At 40.2% G+C, this 19,904-nt stretch overlaps 1 protein-coding gene across 1 annotated transcript; it reads right to left on the bottom strand.

The window, feature by feature from the left end:
- Positions 1 to 498: 498 nt before the first annotated feature.
- ndfip2 (Nedd4 family interacting protein 2) lies at positions 499 to 10,187 on the bottom strand. The gene is made up of 8 exons (XM_038718140.1): positions 9,977 to 10,187; positions 6,209 to 6,437; positions 5,826 to 5,956; positions 5,575 to 5,662; positions 4,304 to 4,428; positions 3,667 to 3,733; positions 3,451 to 3,557; positions 499 to 3,365 (listed from the first exon to the last, which is right to left on the bottom strand). The coding sequence occupies exons 1-7, from the start codon at positions 10,001 to 10,003 to the stop codon at positions 3,454 to 3,456; spliced, it is 771 nt and encodes a 256-aa protein (XP_038574068.1). The 5' UTR covers positions 10,004 to 10,187; the 3' UTR covers positions 499 to 3,365; positions 3,451 to 3,453.
- Positions 10,188 to 19,904: the final 9,717 nt, after the last annotated feature.

Raw genomic sequence — 19,904 nt, 5'->3', positions numbered from 1 at the left:
AATGCTAACATGCTCACAATGACAATACTGACATGCAGCTATAAAGTTTATCACAGTAGTTAAGCATGCCAACAGTTGTTAATTAGTGTTATTAGCAAAGTACGGCTAATACTGATGGGAATTAACAGTTTTGTTGGTATTTGGTCATAGACCACAGCACTGGACATGTTAACATATTGGCCTAGATCACAAAAGTTATTACAACTCATCCTGAGGGGAACCAAAAAGTTCCAAACTGAATGGCAATCCATCCAGTATCTGTTGAGATTTCAGTCTCATCCATTTCTCAATTGCTTTCTTAAACATTGAAGCAGTATTGGCACTTCTATATCCTTGTGAGCAAACATTCACTTGGCCCATTGTGGCATAGGTGTAATAAAAGTGCTCAAATGCCATAAAGATTATGCGCACATGCGTAGTTGTTGCTTCATTTGAACCTACTACACTTAAGGCTATAAGTGCAAAAACATAACACAAACAAAACAGAATCCCTGGAACTTAACTGGCAGGCTTTTGAACTTTATTGGCATTTCTGCAAGACACCATCTGTCAATTTAATTCCAGTTAGGATAAATGCATAACAACTTTCAGAAGATGTTACAAGGATTATCTTGGACAAAAAGAAAAATAAAATATTTGGCTGCCGTCTCATTTTTTTGTCTTTATTTATTTACAAAGAAATGTATTCGCACAAGATGAATCCTAACATTACCTCACTCATTCAGGCGGCTAAATCATGCAGCAGAGCTTAAATTGGTTGAAAGATGTTGATATTGCTGAAAGAGGCTTTAGTGGGATATAACCAACCAAATAGTCAAAAAAACACGGGCAACACTTAAGCTGTCACAGTTTAGGCCTAAAAGCGATGAAACAAGACACACAACAACAAAAATAAAATAATAAAAAGTGCAAAAGGCAAATTATCCATTTGGGATGATTAAAAATTCCAGTTAAAAACTTGGATGGCTAAGATAAAAAAATTTCCACCACACCAAGTTAAGCAGATTCACAAATCATACTGTACAGAAGTTCTTCAAAGTGCAAATATTATGAATTGGCAGAAGCTGGTATATACATTTCATTTTTTGGAGGACAAAAATAATCAAAAAGCATGTTTTTATTTGTCCAGTCAGGCTCCATTTTCATGGCGCACAAGCTCATAGACTTTTCATATATTCCACTCACACTGGACTGTACACACACCCCCCCCCCCCCCCCCGTCTTCAATGCTCTTTAGGCCAATTTATACTTCTGCGCACCTCCCCAAAAATTTAACTACATGTCACGGCGAAGCGAACTGTGGTCGGTTGGCTTGGTGGCATCGCATTTCTGGCTTGTCCTTTTTCTGCATGAACCAGTTCAACAGTGGTGACATACCATCTCCTCCACATGCTCATAACGGCCTACATGACACAGATGTATGAATGTGCCTTTCACGCACTTACGAAAAATGTCAATGTCTGCTGATATTGTTTTCAGATAGTCACATAATGGAAAGTTGTTTTCTCCACACATAACAGGAGCTCAATGAAAAGCTCCATGAAAAGAAAAGTCAAATTTACTCTCAAAAGCCTAAATCCTAGAGATCCATGTTGGATTTCTCTAAATTACGTCGGACAAGCAGAACCAGTCACATTTTTATTGGTTTTATTGCATTTTCCTCTGATTTACTGGTAACTAAAATATGTTTGTTGGCAAGTGTGTACAGTGTGTACACACACACTCTTTTCTGCACAGCTTGTTCAATGAGCACCTCATCTTTATCGAAAAAAATTTATAACCACTTCACTTTGGACTGAACCTGATCTCAATCACTGATGACTAAACTATTCCACTAGAACAGGACTTCACATTATAAAAGATAACTAAATTGTATACGACTCTTTGATTCCAAAGAGTTTTTACTCAAGCCTGGCATGTAAGACTTACTGCACGCTCCATGTAAAACGGTCACTATCCGATCCACTTGCACAGCACCGAAGCAGGAGATGCATACAAGGCCTGCCTTTGGGCAGCCCGTGTGAGCTAAAGAAATTATTATTTAAAATGTATCCAGAGAGCCTCCACTGATTAGCTGCGCTCCTCTGTACAAGTGAATGAGGAAATCTGTGATAAACTGAACCACAGGTTGAGGTTGGTTGTCTCAAAAAATGTGGACGTTAAGGATTAGTTTCAAATAATTCCAAGCTGTTTTCTGTCCTGGATCATATTTTCAGCCATGTCTGGTCACAGTTAAGCAAAAGGTCGACAGGAATGAAGCTTGGGAAAATTGGGTTTGGTTTAAAACCACTAAAAGCATCTGGGTGTGCCATATGTAAACTGATCAATACATGTCTTCCGGTTTTCCACACACATGCACACTTGAGAGCCCTTAAAAAAAGTTAGTTTTCAATATTTTTAGTGAGAGTAGAGACTGAGATGTTAGCAGGTTGCAGAGTGTCAACCCTATCCAAGCAGACTGACTTTGGCAGCACCACATTAACGAGAGCGTTTAAAAAAATGCTACATCATGGTTAAAGTAAGACTTGTTCAAAAAGCAAACTGAATTTAAAACTCTGGAATGACAAAACTAAAACTGTTCAAGATACATTATAATGCGCAATAGGTCACAGTGAAATATGTGGAACAACAAACAGGCCACCTTAGTTTGAAATCCTTGCTTGATCTTTGTCGTAAAAGTCTGAGACAAACAAGGCAAAGATGGAGGGGAAATCTAAATATCAAAGGCCCTGAAGAGGTTTCCACATCCTACACATTTTTCTATTTTCAAATTGCAAATGCTTTTTTATATAGACACAGAGGTTTTCTCTTTCAAGGGAAAGCAATATCATAAAATGAGCTACAGTAACTTAATTTCATTTTATTTGAATGCGTTTCCTACATTTAAGACATTGTTTCACCGTGCTTTCATTTAGTAAATCAGTGACTCTTACAATATTGGATATCTCATTTTGGAACAAACCTCTTCATACTAAGCGTCTGCTAAATTTGCCTCAGGTAACTTAAGTTTGTGTATCTCAAAAGCGCTCCTACTCTTGAGACACACACGACACACACACACACACGCGCGCGCGATCCTAAAGCAGACTGTGTTAAGAGCTTCGAATCAAAGGAAAATGAAAAACAAAAACAAAGCCAGGAGAGAGGATCTGATCATCAAAGACTTTTGTTTCGGCTCAGCTCAGAAGTAGAGACTTCAGAGTGACTCGTGTTATGCTTTTAATGAGACGGGTAACACTTTTCCCCTACTTCTTTCCTTCATTCCTTCCCCGTCTCCTCTCTTCACTGCAAGGCTCCTCAGTCAGGTCATTCGAGGGGGAGGGAAGGAATGTCACGTCGGCAAGGAACGGTTATGGTTTGCAGACCTGTGGGAAAATATAATTATATTATTGTGGCAAGCAGCAATATACTGATTTTATTTCAAGATTTTCACAAGGGATTTTCCTTTACCTTTTAGTAGAGGAAAAAGAGACGTGTTCTATGAGAGGTGGCCATATTCTCTGACATGTTGCGGACTTTAAGGTAGTTGACGAAACCCCTGAAGAACAGCAGGAGACCTGTGGAGGGAAAGGACGGTTCACAGCACAGAACCTCAGCAAAATAATGCAGGATTAAGGACTTTAAGGGGGGGAAAAAATGCATCATTTCACATTGCAAAATACTCACCGAGCAACAGGAAAATCCACCAGAGCCAGTATTGACCATTAAAGTAGCCAGTGAAGTAGTCGGAGAACTGGAGAAAAAGACATTCATTCATCGCTTTCAGTTAATATACTGAATATTATAATTACAAAGGACCCATAATCCTACAGTGTTTGTAGGACCCAGTGATACCTGCTGTACTCTTTCTATTCCAGATTAATATATATATATTTTTTAATTAGTCTTAGTCCTGTGTCACATGTCCTTGTTATCATAATAAATCATCCAGATATTTTTGGTCAAGTTTTACTTGACTAAAAGTCTGGGCAAATTAGTCAAAGACAACCGTAACTATTTTAATATAGTTTTAGTCAATAAAAACTGACATTTTAGTCTTTTTAGTATCAGATTATAAAGAACTTTTCAGTCAATCAACAATAATTTATGCGTGTAACCCATAGACTGTTTAAACACGGACGCAGTGTTCGTGATGTCACCCATAGGTTTCTGAAGAGCCATCTTGGCAGTCCCTGACTCTGGCTAATCCAAAAATGGGCAAAGCGGTGGAGCTGAGGCAGGATATCATACTGCATTAACTGGGCAGCAGGTTAAACCTCGGCACAGATCTTAAAAGGGAAAAAAAACAAAAACAAATACAGACCCTGACGATAAGAATCCACTTGATGAGGGAAAGTCCGAAGCCGCAGATAGCTCCATAGCGTCCTGCGATGGTATTGGTCAGACAGAAGGACAGGCAGAACCCAATCCAGTTGAACAGGAAGGCCACTAGAGGGACAAACACAGGGCTGTCAGCACTTTAATCTCTTCCGTGCGGATCACGTAACGGAGCTCACGGGAAAAACAAGGGGAGGTGGACTCTCTACATAAACAAAGGTTGGCACACAGATGTCAGTGCTGAACAAATCATGCAGCCCTCACTTAGAAACCTTATTCATAAACTGTAAACCTTTCTATTCACCACAGGAGTTTTCTTCGATTGTTCTTCATCTAAATTCCACCTCAGGCCTGCGTTAGTGAGGCGTTACTAAACCTGGCCAACCAGATGACTAACGAGAAAAACCATCCAGACTCCCTGCTCATTGTTCTGTGGGACTTCAACAGAGCAAACCTCAACCATGAACTTCCAAAGTACAGACAGCATATTAAGTGTCCCACCAGGGACACTAACACACTAGACCACTGCTACACTATATTAAAGGACACCAATCGTTCTGTTCCCCCATGCAGCCTTGGGACTCTCCGATTACCGTCTGGTTCATCTTATACCAATATACAGGCAGAAACTGAAATCTGCTAAACCTGTTGTAAAGCCTGCGAAAAGATGGATCAAAGAGTCAAAGCTGGATTTACAGGCCTGGACGGACTAACTGACACTGACATCTTAAATCAGTTTTTGTGAGGACATGTTTGTGCCGACTAAAACCATCCGCACAAACAACAACAACCAAAAAAACCTGGTTCACAGCAAAACTCAGGCAGCTTCGTCAGACCAAAGAGGAGGTCTTTGGAAGTGGGGACAGAGTTTTGTATAGGACACTCACTAACCACCATCCCCCATCACTGCTGGTACAGTCACACTCCAACACCATCTTCAAAACAATCATCTTTCCCCACTGCCACGCTGTCACGAGAAGAACGTTCACCATCCATTTACAACAGAGACAATCCTGAGAGGTATATTTGAATTACACCAGGTTTGTCAGACATTACCTTGGCAGTGAAACAAAATTTCACACTTTGACAGATTCACACATGATCCTTCATTCAAAGGTGTATGGTCATGACTTACGTTTACACCTTAACCAACGATTGTTTACATTGCTCAGGGGTGTGAAACCTTGGTAAAACAAATAATCCCGGCTCTTGCCCTCTTCTGCTTTCACAGAAAATGTTAACATGAGACGGACTTACTGAAAAAAGCCAACATGAAGATTCCATCGTTCCCAACTCGAAGCTGATCCGCGTCACTGAAGTCGTCTCTGGGTGGGAATTCTTCATCCTGACATGGACACACACCATATGTAAATATAACATGTTTGGTTATAAATATACAGTGACAGACACAACTGCTACACAAAGTCAACAGATGAGTCTACATGTTTCTAAAACAAAAACATAAAACAAAAGGAGATTTAGGAATGTGTGTGAGCGTTTGTCCTCACCCGTGGCATCACCTCCACAGTGGAGGTAGCCATGGCGGCCGCTTTGGCCTTCTCCGCTTCGTCATATGTGGGCAGCGAAGTGGCGACGCTGTAGGGCGGAGGCACTGGGAAGTCACTTCGGAAACTAGTCTCTGTGGGAACGACGAAGACTGTTACAAAAGAAATAAAGGGGACCGCATGCAGTGTCTAGCTAAGGAGCTGCGGTTGATGTGGTAATGCAGTCATGGAAACGAACGCTGACTCATGAGTAAAGACACTCCAACATTTGCCACAAAACTGCTGCTGCTGCTGCTATTTTAGGATGTATGCAACGATGCTTTGGAAAAACAAAGTTACTGCTTAGAAAAAGTACATTTAAAAAGAACTATTCCTTTTCTGCATACCGGGTGCTGCAGCAGTTGCTCCCAGGTCAATGGAGGCGTAAGGAGGTGGAGGGGCCTCTGCTCCCCCCTGAGTGCTTGATCCCGATGCTTCCCCTGCTTCTGGGGCTAGTGCCAGGTTGGCTGGGGTCTGGCTCTGGTCCTGGCTGGATGTACCAGCCTGGGCTGTGGCAGAAGTGCATGGCTGCTGCTCGCTGGTCGAGGCCTCTGAAGAGTCATCCTCATTGTGCAACTGGAAGAGAGGACGAGACAAAGGGGGGAGGGGGAGGGGGCGCGTTAGAGGAGTGAGCACAAGAGGATCAGCTGATCAGTCAGCCAAAAAGTGTGTGCTGCTCAAGGGGATGCTCACAAGTTCCTAAAACTGGCATCAATCTTGTACTTTCTGCGTGGCTTTCTGAAGCTGAGAAAAGTACAAATATGTAAGCATAAATCATGGACCCCACCCCCCAACTGATGCTAGCTGCCACTTGACTAAAATACCGTAAATGTATTACATTTGGGGGATTTCAGATAAGTGTAATAGTCAGATATCAGTGCTGTTTTCTACAACAGCACCAACATCCGGCAGTTATTATGTAACAAAATGAGCTTTGCACAGTCTGTTTTTGTCTGTCAACACAAAATGTAGTTCAGGCAGAGCTGAATGAGTGGGTTCACATGGGCAACACAGTGTGTGTACAAGAACTACTTTCAGTAACATACAGTACGTAATGGGCTACATGGATTAGAACTTAATCTAAAATGCCAAGAACAGGGTACCCTTTAAAATATTTTAAGTGCATTTCTTCTTATCAGCTCCTAAGATAAAACATAGGCGACATATCTGCAAGGACAAAGTTATCTGCTGGGGCCTGTCTACGTCATGCAGAACCTGCGTATGCATTCGTCTAAAAAGCATGCTAGAAGGTGCTTAGGGAAAAGATGATGCTGACATCAATCAACCGCTTGGACAATTTATTCCTGCTTAATTTGTTTTAATATGCACTTTTAAAAAAAAGGTACAGTCCTTAAGATTTTCATGAAATCAAACACATAGTTGATAATATTTATGGCCTGTAGTTGTTCTGCAACAGCTCTTTAATGTATTTATATTCAGAAATGACCTCTCTATATTGTAGTTTTTACTGGTAGTGGCAGGGTCCACCATTCCCACATTGGACTCAGATTGCCAACCAAAGCACAAGGGAGGTAAACCAAGTAATTGATAACAGCCTCACTGTGTACTCTTTACACCATAACCAGAGCTGTATAACATTTCCCATTGCCGCTGCTTGACGTTAAACACGGGGTGGCCTTTACTTTGAAGCTGCCACAGGATTCCGCTGGTTATCCGGAAGTGTGCTGTGGAATAAAAGTACAAGTATGTCTGCTGGGCAGCGTTTGCCCTCAGCAGAATGTTTGACACCGAAAACACAGAGATGGGAGACCACATTGGCACGCCAGACAGACTCTTGAAATGCGATACACCTGTAATGAGTTAATTAGTGTCCCCGCTACAGCTGAGAGTCAGTTGCAGTAAACTCATTTTAATTGGCCCAACGAGCCAATCGCCATCTGAAATTACACAGGGCCGAAAGCGGGAAATCTGGTTGGGCAAAGTGAGGGAGCGATTCCCCCTCCTCTTCTCTGCGACTTCCAGCAAAGACAGACAGCTCCAGGCCCAACAATTCACTGTACAATACTGTGAACTACAATGACAATAAAACGGATACTGACCATGACAAAATACAACTTATTTTGCTTTTAAATCCTATAATATCAGGCCAAATATCGGCGAAAAGTTGTGGTTTTATAGTTTATTTACTGGCATCTCACCTTAAGAGTAATGCTATATTATCTAGTATAAACAGATAACAACCACAGACTAATCATGTTAGCTAACAAAGGCTCATCTCAGTGTTGCTGAGTCAGTTCAACTCCCTCACAGCTGTAAAACAAACATCTGAACAAAGTCAGGGAAAAGAAGAAGCGACGGCTGTCAGAATAAATTCTTAGTCCACAACACAAGGTCCAGGTGAGGATGACTACTGTTATATCAAACATCACAACCTTTCTGCTTCTAACATCTTAGTCTAATACCTTCATAGTGTTTGCAAGATTGGAAAGTTGATGTGGCAGGCAATTTTAGATGTAGCTTTGGTTTTGACCACAAGTATGTTGAAACCTAGTTCACCGAGTTTCCATGACATAAGGGCATAAATCGTGACGTGGTGTAACATCCGATGTCACAGGTGACTAATAGGAGGAGAGCTGAATTAACTACTGATTATTTAAAGAAAAAGACAGTCATAAATGAGAGGAAATGTGTTTTTAATCACCACGCAGAAAAACTTCTCAAAACATCCTGTAATAAAAAAATCCCCAAAGAAACAGGGTCGATGTATAAGGCAGCGACTGGCTCAGAATCAAGGACATAACATACAACACACCCCCACGCAACAGGGGGATTACATAAGATTGAAACAGCATCGCCACAAGCCCCCTCGTGTGTCCAAATATACCCAGAGCTCATGCAGGCCTGCTCAGAGCAGCAGTGGCCCATACTTGCAGAAATCTGAGTATTACTGAGAGAAGAAAGAGAGCTAGAGGGCAAAATGTGGGGAGGAATGAAGAGTGTGTAAGCGTAGCCGTAATGAAATGAAGATGGGGCTGTACACAAACCACAACATCAGATAACTTATCAGTTTGCCCTGAATGGGTTGAACTGCACAGTTTCTAAATAATCCTTGAGAATCCATTGCCTGTTTGTGTTGAACGAATGTTGTGTTACGACAACTGGATTATAGTTGAAAATCTGCACTTTGTTCAGGGTTGAAAAGTTAGAGCACAACACTGATTTTCTTTGGCTCACACTTAAATCCTGTGGGATTATCACTTGCATTCCCAGAACCGCAGGCATCAGAGCACAAAGCAGACTTTATGGCAAAGACGTGTACAGAACTGGAAACACAATGTTTCCCAGAAAAATTTCCAGCCAAAGAGTACTTTACAAGCCTAACAACACATGTTTAATGCTAGTTAACAGAGACATTCACCACATTGTGAGGTTGCCAACTGTTTTAACTAAACATCCAGATGTCTTTTGACTAGGAACACATTTTCTTCTTTCTTCTTCAATTTTCAAGAATTTCTTAGTAAGAATCTCTGCCAGGAGATAATACCTTGGAAAAGTTAGTTATTAGGTTATTAGTTATTTGTTTAATTCCCATCATAGGACAATCTGGACTATGAATACTCAGCCGGGGTGTAAATAATTTGGCTAAGAGACTCAAAAAAGTCCCTTAAACCACAATAGATGTTAGCCAGCTAATAAACTCCCATGCTAACACAAGCTTAAAACTAAGCTTGTCAACACTTGTGTTAGCTTGTCAACTGCCGTGTAACTTAAAACAGGTTTTATAGTTAGTAAGTAAATACACCCAAGCGAAGGCATATTAAGTGTCTAGCACAGTTTATTCGGACGTTAACTTTCAAGGCCTACGAGAGCAAGGCAACATCTTGGCTGGCTAGCTACAGTTAGCCTAGCCGATGCGGAAGTGGCGCTTGATGAGGCTAGCTATCAGAACAAAACAATTCGATGAAATATACAAAGCCGAAGTACAACAAAGGTAACAAATCAGAAGACATTTAAGAGGCTTTGTTTCCGTGTCTATGTGACATAACTCATTCTAACCGAAGAGTAAAAAAAATTAGCAATGCCTTAATTTTAGCAAGGCCTTGCTTCCTTGTTTCCACGAAGGCCGAGCTATCATATGATCTGTTCACACTCACCACTTGGTATCGGCTTGCTGGGTCCATCCCGACGAGATTCAGCTGGCAAGCGAGCCAGCCGGGGAAAAAACACGAAGGAAATCTAACTTGTTGTTGCTCCTAAGTTTGAGTTAACGCACACGAGATACTTCTCTCAAACAAGGCTGAACAGACTAACAACGGAAATGGCTGCACTCTACAGCGAACTCAGTTAGAAAAACAGCGTTGTTGGCAAAACGTTGATCATCTTGAGTCAAGCTCCTCCTCAAAGCGGATACTGCCGATCAGATATTTCAAAATTAAATACATACTAACGCGTCATTTTTTATTTTTTTGATACATATATATATTTTTTTTTTTTTCGGAGATATATTGACATTATAAACACAAAACATCCATGGGTACATGTACAAAACAAACAATTTTTAAAACATAACGCAGATCATCGGTCCATAAGAAAGTCTTCATTGCCTTCTTAATTTATTTCATCGTGGTGCTATATTGATGCACTACTTGAACTAACGTAACTAACGTGTAAAATTTGTGGGTAACAGAATACCAAAAGCTACAAGTATTTAAAGCTATGGTAGGTAGCGATGGATAAACTAGCAAAAGACAGCTTGATTTTGACATTATCTAACTGAACCCAGCCCCTTCCTTCAAGCCTCCCTCCAAAGCCACTGGCCAAGATACAATATTCATGAGCAGTGAGTGCGTGCAGATAGGCAGGTATCTTAGGTTTACAGTCCTGCAGCAGCCACTGATACAGGACTTTTAACATGTTTGTGTCAGGGCATGTGATTTATTGATTGCTGTCGGGAGATAAAGAGAATTTCGACAAACATAACAAACCATGCTTCTAAAATAAATTGCCTGCCCTAGCTTTAATTAGTGAAAACCTTTGAACTGCAGGGTCTCTGCCTTTAAATCTTAAAAGTACAAAAGTATTATCATCAAAATATACTTCTATATATACTATATAAGTATAAAAAGTAAAAGCAATCATTAAGCAAAACAGGCTATGTGTAAAGCTGATAATACACAGAGCAACTTTTAGAGCAATGGTGCTGGGCAATGTTGCCATCAATGGAAATCAGTAAAGATTACTACTATAATCCCTTTCCCACCGCTATCTGTTCAAAAATAGTCGGACTTGCCACCAGCAACAATGCCCAGCAACATTGCTCAAAAAGTTGCCCAGCTTTACACAATGTGTAATGTTATTGTATATTAATACTGATTTCTTTACACACATGGTCAATTTGAATCATTTATAAACTCTTGGTAATCCATAAAATTGCATTATATTTTATAAACTGACTTGTGTTTTGTATGTAAAATCTTAATTTGCTATTACAGCTGCTATTATATGTAGGGAAGATGTATAATAATCTCACATATATTAGCCTAAATACCATACTTTGCCATAAAAGCAAATATATTTGATGGTGATGTATTCCTTTGTGCAGAATGTATTTTCTAAATGTGTAATTGTTTGGTGTTCCCATGATGACTGTCATTATTTTGAAGTATTCTGCTGAAATGACTGCTCTATGTGTTTTATTTTGAAGGCAGAATCCCCTTGTTTCCGATTTCAGTGTGACACTTGCTAACTTGATTTTGACTGGATTTTCACGGATTGAGCAAGCGTGATGACGCTAATGCATAAAAAAAAGAGAAAATAAATGGGCCACTAAGTGGAGCCAAAGCCCACTTACATTACCACCACTAGCTGCTCACTATGAGGTTTCAAATCATGAAAAGATGATACATGCGTCAGTCTTTCAAAGACATACAGGTTGTGTGTCAGAAAAATGTAAGTAATTACTAAATTACCTAAAGTGAGTTACATTTTAAAGCACTTTGTACATATTTTTCTTTAAATGTTAATTATTAAAGGTAGCAGCCGAAATAGGCCAAGGAGAAGGGTTTGGCAGTAGGCCTATCAGCTCCACCAATACTTCCACATCACATTGGTTGAAAGACAAATGCTCTGAAACATCTGTGCCCTCTATATACTCTTTGACATTCTGTTTAATGTTGGTTCTAGCTTCTAGAAGACTTTCTTCGTTCAGATGTTTTGCTGCTACAGCCTTACTTGGTGTAGTATTATTAGTGACTTATGACTTATAACTAGTGGCAGCAAATGTTAGCAAAGTTTAGGTAGACTTTGCTGTGTACCTGACTGAGTCAGTTCTCTAATGAATTTTCTCTACACTATAGGTGCTTTCATACTGCATTATTTTCCAGGAGTATTGCACCAATATGCCAGCTTGCTGCGCTGTATCAAAGGCCAGATTTGATTCATATCTGAGCCAGCAACGCTGCAACGATGTCTGAATGGCCACATGCTGGAAGAGGTGTGACATTTTGATGATGTATTGGATGTGCCACCCGCCACCAGCAGATTTGAAAATCTCTGAAGAAAACTCTGAACAGTTTTCAGCTAATCAGAAGAAGAGCACTGTTGACAGTATTACTTGGGTTTGCTGTTAGGATTTCAACACAAAGACATTTTATGTAAGCATTACAAATACAAGGTTTTCAGTTAAATAAAACATACTCAGCATCATAATTGAACATTTCAATATCGATCAGCTGCTCACTCGCTAATAGGGTCCTCCAGATGCTTTGTGGAAATAAGTATGTAATACAATAATAAAATATTAATACAATAAACAATCTTGTAACTCAGCATATCATACATACATAGGTATATATTAACAGAGAAATATGACTGCTTAGACAAACTGTAACTTTTTGTCTTAACTGGATGAGTGCACAGAGATGTGAGCAAGACTAATTTCCCACACGTAATAAGTAAAATATTAGTAGCACAAAGACCTCTGATAAACATTACAGGCTTGGTGTTGCATGAACAACACTAATATACAGTTACACATCAGGTGTGGGTAGTTTTAAAATAAAGTCTGAAAGCCTCTAAAATTTTAAGTGTTATCTCTAGGGTCTAAATTAGGGTTCTTATGTTGTGAGTTCAAAGCTGTTGTCAGGCTAAAAATGGACAACTGTCTTGTCAACCTCGTGATCTCTGCAGAATTTTGTACTAGTGGCCCACTGTGTTGAACAGCTACACTTAAATGAGATTGTGTAAAACAGATGTTTAACATAGTTGGTCCTTTTTGAAGAAAACCTTGTGTCTACAGTGTAAAGAATGGCTCAGTATGTTAGATAGCTGTATTGAAATTGTATGGTTGTTGGTTCAACCCTGAGTCAGTCAGAAGAACAAAAAGTATTGTCAAAGCCTGTGGCACAGTGCGTTAGATTGCTTCTGACAAGTTGTAAGGTTGTAGGGTCGAACCAGAGCCAGTTTGTGCTTTGTCTCTGTTTAGTCAAGATTAAAATGCTTCAAAATCAGTTTCAGCTAGTGTTGTCAAGTTGCTCAAACTGTTGTTGTTGGATGTTTAATAGTGCTGAACCTGTGAGTACAATCCTCAGTCGTTGAATTTTAAATTCAGACACCTCGTTTGAAGATTAAAAAGCTCAGACAAAAACACCTGGCCAGGATGATGTTTAGCACTAATTAGCAAATATCTGCAAATTACTGCATCTTGACTTCTGCATTTAGTTCAGGTTTAACCTCACTGTTTCCTAAGTAGAAGTAAAATGAATGTGTTAAGTGTTGTGGGTGTCCTAGCTGTGCAGGTGAATTAAATTATGCTACTATTGTTGTAGGCCCAGTGGCTCAGTGTGTTAGAAGGCTTTTTTTTTGTATGTGTGTTTTGAGGAAGTCCAACACCCAAACTGTGGCCTGAAAAGCGGTTCTAGAAAATTTCAGTAGCAGGCTGACATATTGTTTTTTCTAACACATATTGTGTTAGAAGACTCAGCAGTAGTTTGGAGACTGTGGTTCAACGCCCCAATAAGCGTTTAAAGTACAAAACACGAAGACTAAAAGGCTTTAAGAAATAATGCTATTGTTGTCTCAAGTTCAGTGGCTTGGTGTGTTAGAGGGGTTCTCCAGAAAGTTTGAGGTTGTGGGTTAAATTCTTGACTAACTTTATGATGGTCTAACACTCCGAGGACTGAAAAGCTTACAAAATGAAGAGTTCAGTGCCTTTGACCCACTGGTTTGGTGAGTTAGATACCTCTACAGGTGTTTGGAGTACGTGAGTTCAATCCGATCAATCAATATTGAAGTTGGATGTCCAAAGGAAAAGTGAAATGCTCTATGAAAGGTAGTTGAATTGTCTCAGATCAAATAACCATGGGGGTTAGAGGACTGATCTGAAGGTCTGAGGATGAGTTCAAACATTTGGGTAACTGCAATTGGAGAAGAATTGATTTAAATGTATAAATGAGCAAGATTGAATGTGTTTATAGTTCTTTCATTGCCTTGAAGATTACATGCATACTGAACTAACCAGAAATTACATTCAACTATTAGCTAAATTAGCATGTTTTAATCGCACTTGTTCCGCTAAAGCTAATGCAGTCCTGGGCTTACTGAGCTGTCTCTCAGTACGAACATTGGCTTGTTGGTCATTCTTTAAAAAGTTCACAGTGAAACTCATCTTTAAAATCCTTAGTCTATGGCTACTGACTCAGACCAGCTCAAAGGCAAGATTTGTTTTACTCAAGTTTGTAAGTCTGCAGAATATGTCAGTCAACCAGCCCAGGGCTAAGTATGAAACCCTTAGAACCGTCCTGAGTCAGTAGCGTTCGATTTCGATTTCAAAGTTAGGTAAATTTTGAAAGCAGACATCTCATTTGTTGAAAAGGAAAGACAAACAAACCAATGTTCGTACCGAGAGACAGTTCAGGATGATTAACTGGCCTCAGTCAACAGGCCCAGGGACTCAAGGCTAAGTATGTTAGCTTTAGCTGAACAAAGGGGATTACAATACGCTAATTTAGCTAATAGTTGAAATAATAGTCCAGTGCATGTAATCTACAAACCAATGAAAGAACTTCACAAACACTTTCAATCTTACTTATTTATACATTTAAATCCATTGTTCTCCAATTGTAGTTGTTTGCAGCATGTGCTCCCATCTACGTTACCACCAGGTAAAAGGGCCAAAACAGAAAGTGGAAGAGTCCACTTTGGGAACCCAGACTGTACTAAGTGGGGTAGAGTACAGTGAGTGTTTGGTTGTTGGATGGGCACACGCTTCAAACATTTGGGTCACTGAGATTGGATATCAATTATTTCAATGTCTAAATGAATAAGATTTAATGTGTTTGTGTAGTTCTTTCATTGGCTTGTAGATTACACCACTATATGTTTATGGGAGGGGCCCGTTTCCCCTCCCAGTGTTCAGGAGAGATAAGGGACGGAAAACCAAGATCGGCTGAAATTTCACTGAAAGATTAAGTTGTTGCAAAAGCTTCGCAACTACAACACACTTGCATGTGCGCGGGTGCCCTTTACCTTGTGCCTTTTTCAGAAAGCAGGTTTAACAACCTCTGAGCTTAACCCTGAGCTCTGCGTTGACTGAGCCTGAGATGTGAAATAATAACTGAATAAGTTCAGTCAGCAAGTATGTTGAACTTGATGGAAGCACTCGGTGCATAAGTTTACATCTGCAAACCTGAAGCCTTTGCCAGTGACATGAGTCCTCATCTGTCGGGCTTCTCCAGCACCAGTAAACACAATAGTTATGAATAATTCCCCCACCCACCTCTCCTGAAAATGGCCACATTACCTCACAACAAATGCAACATCCAGCTCTGCAGGGACAAGGGGGCTCCAACCGCTGCGAGGGGATGAAAAAAAGCCATTATCAATGTAGCTCCGATATTACGATTCACCATGGCAACGTGTAAATAAAGGCAGAGCCTCCATTTTAATCAGGTGGAGCTATAAATATAAACACATGCCACGAGGAGGTTGATATGGCTATTTATGTTAAAACGCAGGACTGTAGAAGGATTAATATGTTGACAATATTTCATTTTATAGCCTACAGTGTTGAAGAAATATTGTGAGCCAGGTTCAGGTGTGAAGAAGTTTCAGAGACCGATAAAGACTTAACATAGCATGGTTTATTGAGCCCGGCCGAGGAGATACAGTGCCAGCATGTGAACATGTCAAATGCAAACACCAAATCTGAAGGATAACATATTTTGGTCCCTTTTATGTTTATGTCTTCCCCCTAGTGCCTGTAGGTTTCCCTATTAGGTCATCTTTAACTGACCTTAACCTAGAACAACTAATCTAGCTGATGTTTAGACTCCAACGCTTCGTCATATTGGAATCTATCACTACCCGTGAGTTGTACTCTAATCTGTGGAGCCAGTGAGTTCTTGTAAAGATTCAACCTTGTAAGATTCCCAGAGAACACTGATATCTGCTAGCCTGACGCCTGAGCTACTGTCTCTACCTTATCAGTCTAACTGTTGTTTCCCTAACAAGGACCGTTACATGTGGGAAATAACTAGAGCTTGAAGGTCAGTGAACACTTGTGGGGTCAGCTAAAGTCTCTAAGTTAGACCTGTCTTACGCCACCTGTAAACTGTGGCCTTTCTCAGCACACACGTGCAAAGGACAGCGGCCCCAGAGGTCTCAAGTGTTTATTTGAGCTCCATGTGCCAGCAGGTCTTGGACAATCAAGTGCAGATTGGTAGCAGTTGCTAAGTACTTGAGTAATTAGATAATACTTTATTTTTTATTCTATTGACAGATACCTTGTGAAGTGTTTGTACCAGTTTATTGTGTTCTTTCATGTCCAGAGCCACATGTAGCCATTTTCGCAGCAATCACATAAGCCAGAGCCAGTCTACCTTGTGCCACTGCTATATGAAGAACTCTGAGTTGGAAAAGAAAATAGCTAATTATGGCCATTCATCAACATTTTTAGCCAGGTTTGAGTTGTGCTTGTGCTACTTGGAGTGGTAGAAGCTGATATTTCACCTTTTATCCTTTGTCATTTCATCCATTTCAACTGTTTATCCATTTGGAACACCTCTCTTTAGCTCAAGCTGTGCAAAATATAACCTCCAATTTTATTTATTCATTTAATGAAATATGAGGTTTAAAAAAAAAAAAAAAGACCAAAAGCTAAGAAAGCTTAAAGTCAGTTCAATGGGGGAAGCTCAGGGTCAATTAAATAGAATGGAATCATGCCATTTGTGGCTGGGTGTGCTTAACTTCCTTTCCCTGCCTGTGGTGAAGCCAAACAACAAGCCAAGGACTGATCTGCTGCCGTTGGTCACGGGCTGGTCGGTTGTGGCCTCCTCACTGCCTGGGGCTTCTGGTAACTCCACTGAGTTGCTGTTGCACTGCACCATGCAATTCTTCAGACTCTCCAGTCGTGTGCCACACTATTTTGAATACCAGCAGCAGCCTCCGCACACTGTAAACAAGAAAACTCACACACAATAGCAGCTTATAAACATACCCAACCCGCATTCCACATGTAAGACACTGCCACCAACCCACATAACATATACCCAGGGAAAAAGACATTCAACCTTATCACATGCAACAAATCTGTACCTATACACAGGAGACAAGCAGAAGACTCATTGAACTGTGTGGCTGGTCAAACAACTGCAGACTGGAGGTCACGCCCATGCACACCTGTCTACCATCAGCCCATCCCCATGCAATCAACCGATGGGAAGACCACACCCACCAAACACACACACACACACACACACACACACACACACACTCTCTAGGTGCTCACTTATTACACTACCACTGGCACTCAACTGTTTATCCATCAAGGTAACTATTTAAACTGTTTATCCACTTTACTAAAAGCCCCTGGTTGGGAATTAGTGACTTTCTTCATCTATACATACATGTAACCATCCGAGTCTTGCATGTTCAGCATATCATCAGAAACTCCTCCATGTCTCTGTGCCTCTTGCTGCATTTGCCAGTGAAATAAAATAAACTTTATTTCAGCGGTTGGAGCCCCTTGTCCCTGCAGAGCTGGATGTTGCATTTGTTGTGAGGTAATGTGGCCATTTTCAGGAGAGGTGGGTGGGGGAATTATTCATAACTATTGTGTTTACTGGTGCTGGAGGGCCCGACAGATGAGGACTCATGTCACTGGCAAAGGCTTCAGGTTTGCAGATGTAAATTTATGCACCGACTTGTTGTCGTCCTGCGAGCCGTTCCTTTTCCAAAAGAAAATCACCAGTCAGTCATTTATGCACGCATGTGAATATCATTTTGGCTATTTTGTAACACACCTACATTTGGCGCTGCCTTGAAATGATTGACGTACTAAGAACTTTCAGTGAAGTGAAGGAAGGCTCAACTACTTCCTCATACTGAAGTAACTCAAAGTGTGTCCTTGTCTTATCTTAATGTTCAAATACTTCCTCTGACTAACCTGGCGTGTAATTTTTAGCAGTTGTTGGGAGTGTTCTGGTGGTCTGGGATCAGTGATAAAACAGCCTGAGAAAAAAAAAACACAGTAACAGCTATGCATGATTTTGTGGATCAAATTTAGGCCTCATAGGTGTACAAGCAAAGAGTGGTAGAAGTATTCACAAACTTAAGGATAAGTATTAACTGGATACCAAGTAAAAGTCCTGCATTCAAAAAAGTACAGTAGTATTATCATCAGCTATACATAAGTTAAAGTCCTCATTTTGTATTACATTGACCACGTTGTCTATTCAGTTGTATTTAGAATAAGTAAAGAACCTGAACTGTGTTTATAAAAAAAAAGGAGATAAGATGTTTACATTTAAAATGACTTTTTACGTTATTGGAATAAGCACAGGCTCATTTTGCAATCAAAGCACAAGGTTGGTTAGGTTAAACTACTTGTCGTGTGAAGTGCTGTGAAGTCTGTGCCACTTGTTGCCCTACAAATCACCTTTTTATCCGCTCTTTTTATTGATTTTGAAAACAAATGATCAGAATGTGCGAGAAGCACGCACTTTTTACGCAACAATCTTTAGAAATCAAACATATGTTGTAGATTAATACTCATGTTTCTACTGCAAACTTTCTGAACTTTAGCATTGCAGATTTAAAGGTAGTGTTTTTTGACCTTAGTCAGTGCACAAATTCAAGTTTTGCTGTGTTTTTACTGTCTTTCACCTTCAGGATCTGTTTAGTTTAGTTTGTGTGTGTGTGTGTGTGTGTGTGTGTGTGTGTGTTTATTTCCTGGTGCCAAAGATCTGGTGATTACATCAAATTTCTCAACTTGTTTGATAAAGCAGTCATGTCCTTAGGCAACAAAGCTGACCCAAAATCAAGTTCAAAGTGAGTCACTGAAAAAAAAAAGGTTCAAGTTTGGAGGGTTTTCAAAGTTGCAGTACACACTGAGGAATTTGTTTCATCATGCAGCAATGATTTGATAAACTGCTTATGAATCCAATATTCACTTTCATCCTTGCCTACAACCAGCATGCCATTTGTTCTTTATATATATAGCAAAGTGAGGGGCAGGTTTGTATCTACCTTATTCGGAAGTTCACTCTGTCATGTGTTCTTGCCTCTAGGCTAATCCTGGATCAGCATTGCAGTGGATCAGCGCATAATAGGCTCTTGGTACCTTTATGAATGCAAGTACTGGCGTTTTAAGGATCAAGCACAAAGAGGTTCGGAAACCATTACAGACTGACTTTAAAGGAATAGTTTGGGGTTTTTAGAAACCCATATAATTCAGTCAGAAATTACCTTCACCCCGCTTCAGAATAATAGGAATGTAGTGCATATAGGATATTTTGAAGGCAAATGTTGCTGTGATGCACTGCTAATAGAAATTTTTGGTGCGATTATTCACAAGCATCATTTTTAACCCCACTGACTTTCATTACTGCATTTCTAACAAGATGCTGATAAAAGCTCCTTTATCAGCAGCAAGTAGTACGGGTACTTTTTTGAAAGAGATCCAGTGCCGTTCTTACACTCCTATCTGCCCAATCTATGGCGTCAATACACTTGCCATTCCTTCAGTTTGCCAAAAGCTGGGTAAAGCCACCCTAAACAGAGTGAACAATGAACGCACAGAGAGGT

This window comes from Micropterus salmoides, unplaced genomic scaffold, assembly GCF_014851395.1.
Source record: "Micropterus salmoides isolate LMB-PRFRI ecotype aquatic unplaced genomic scaffold, ASM1485139v1 Ms_hic_scaffold_1, whole genome shotgun sequence".
NCBI classification, from domain to species: domain Eukaryota; kingdom Metazoa; phylum Chordata; class Actinopteri; order Centrarchiformes; family Centrarchidae; genus Micropterus; species Micropterus salmoides.
Note: the sequence above shows the minus strand (reverse complement) of the source record. Positions and strands in the feature narration are given on the sequence as shown.

Excerpts from the sequence above, each read along its gene's own strand:
- ndfip2 (XM_038718140.1), bottom strand. The coding sequence starts at position 10,003 with ATGGACCCAGCAAGCCGATACCAAGTG. Across the intron at positions 5,957-6,208 it reads AGCAACTGCTGCAGCACCCG|AGACTAGTTTCCGAAGTGAC; the intron begins GTATGCAGAAAA and ends TCGTTCCCACAG. Across the intron at positions 3,734-4,303 it reads AGTGGATTCTTATCGTCAGG|TTCTCCGACTACTTCACTGG; the intron begins GTCTGTATTTGT and ends CTTTTTCTCCAG.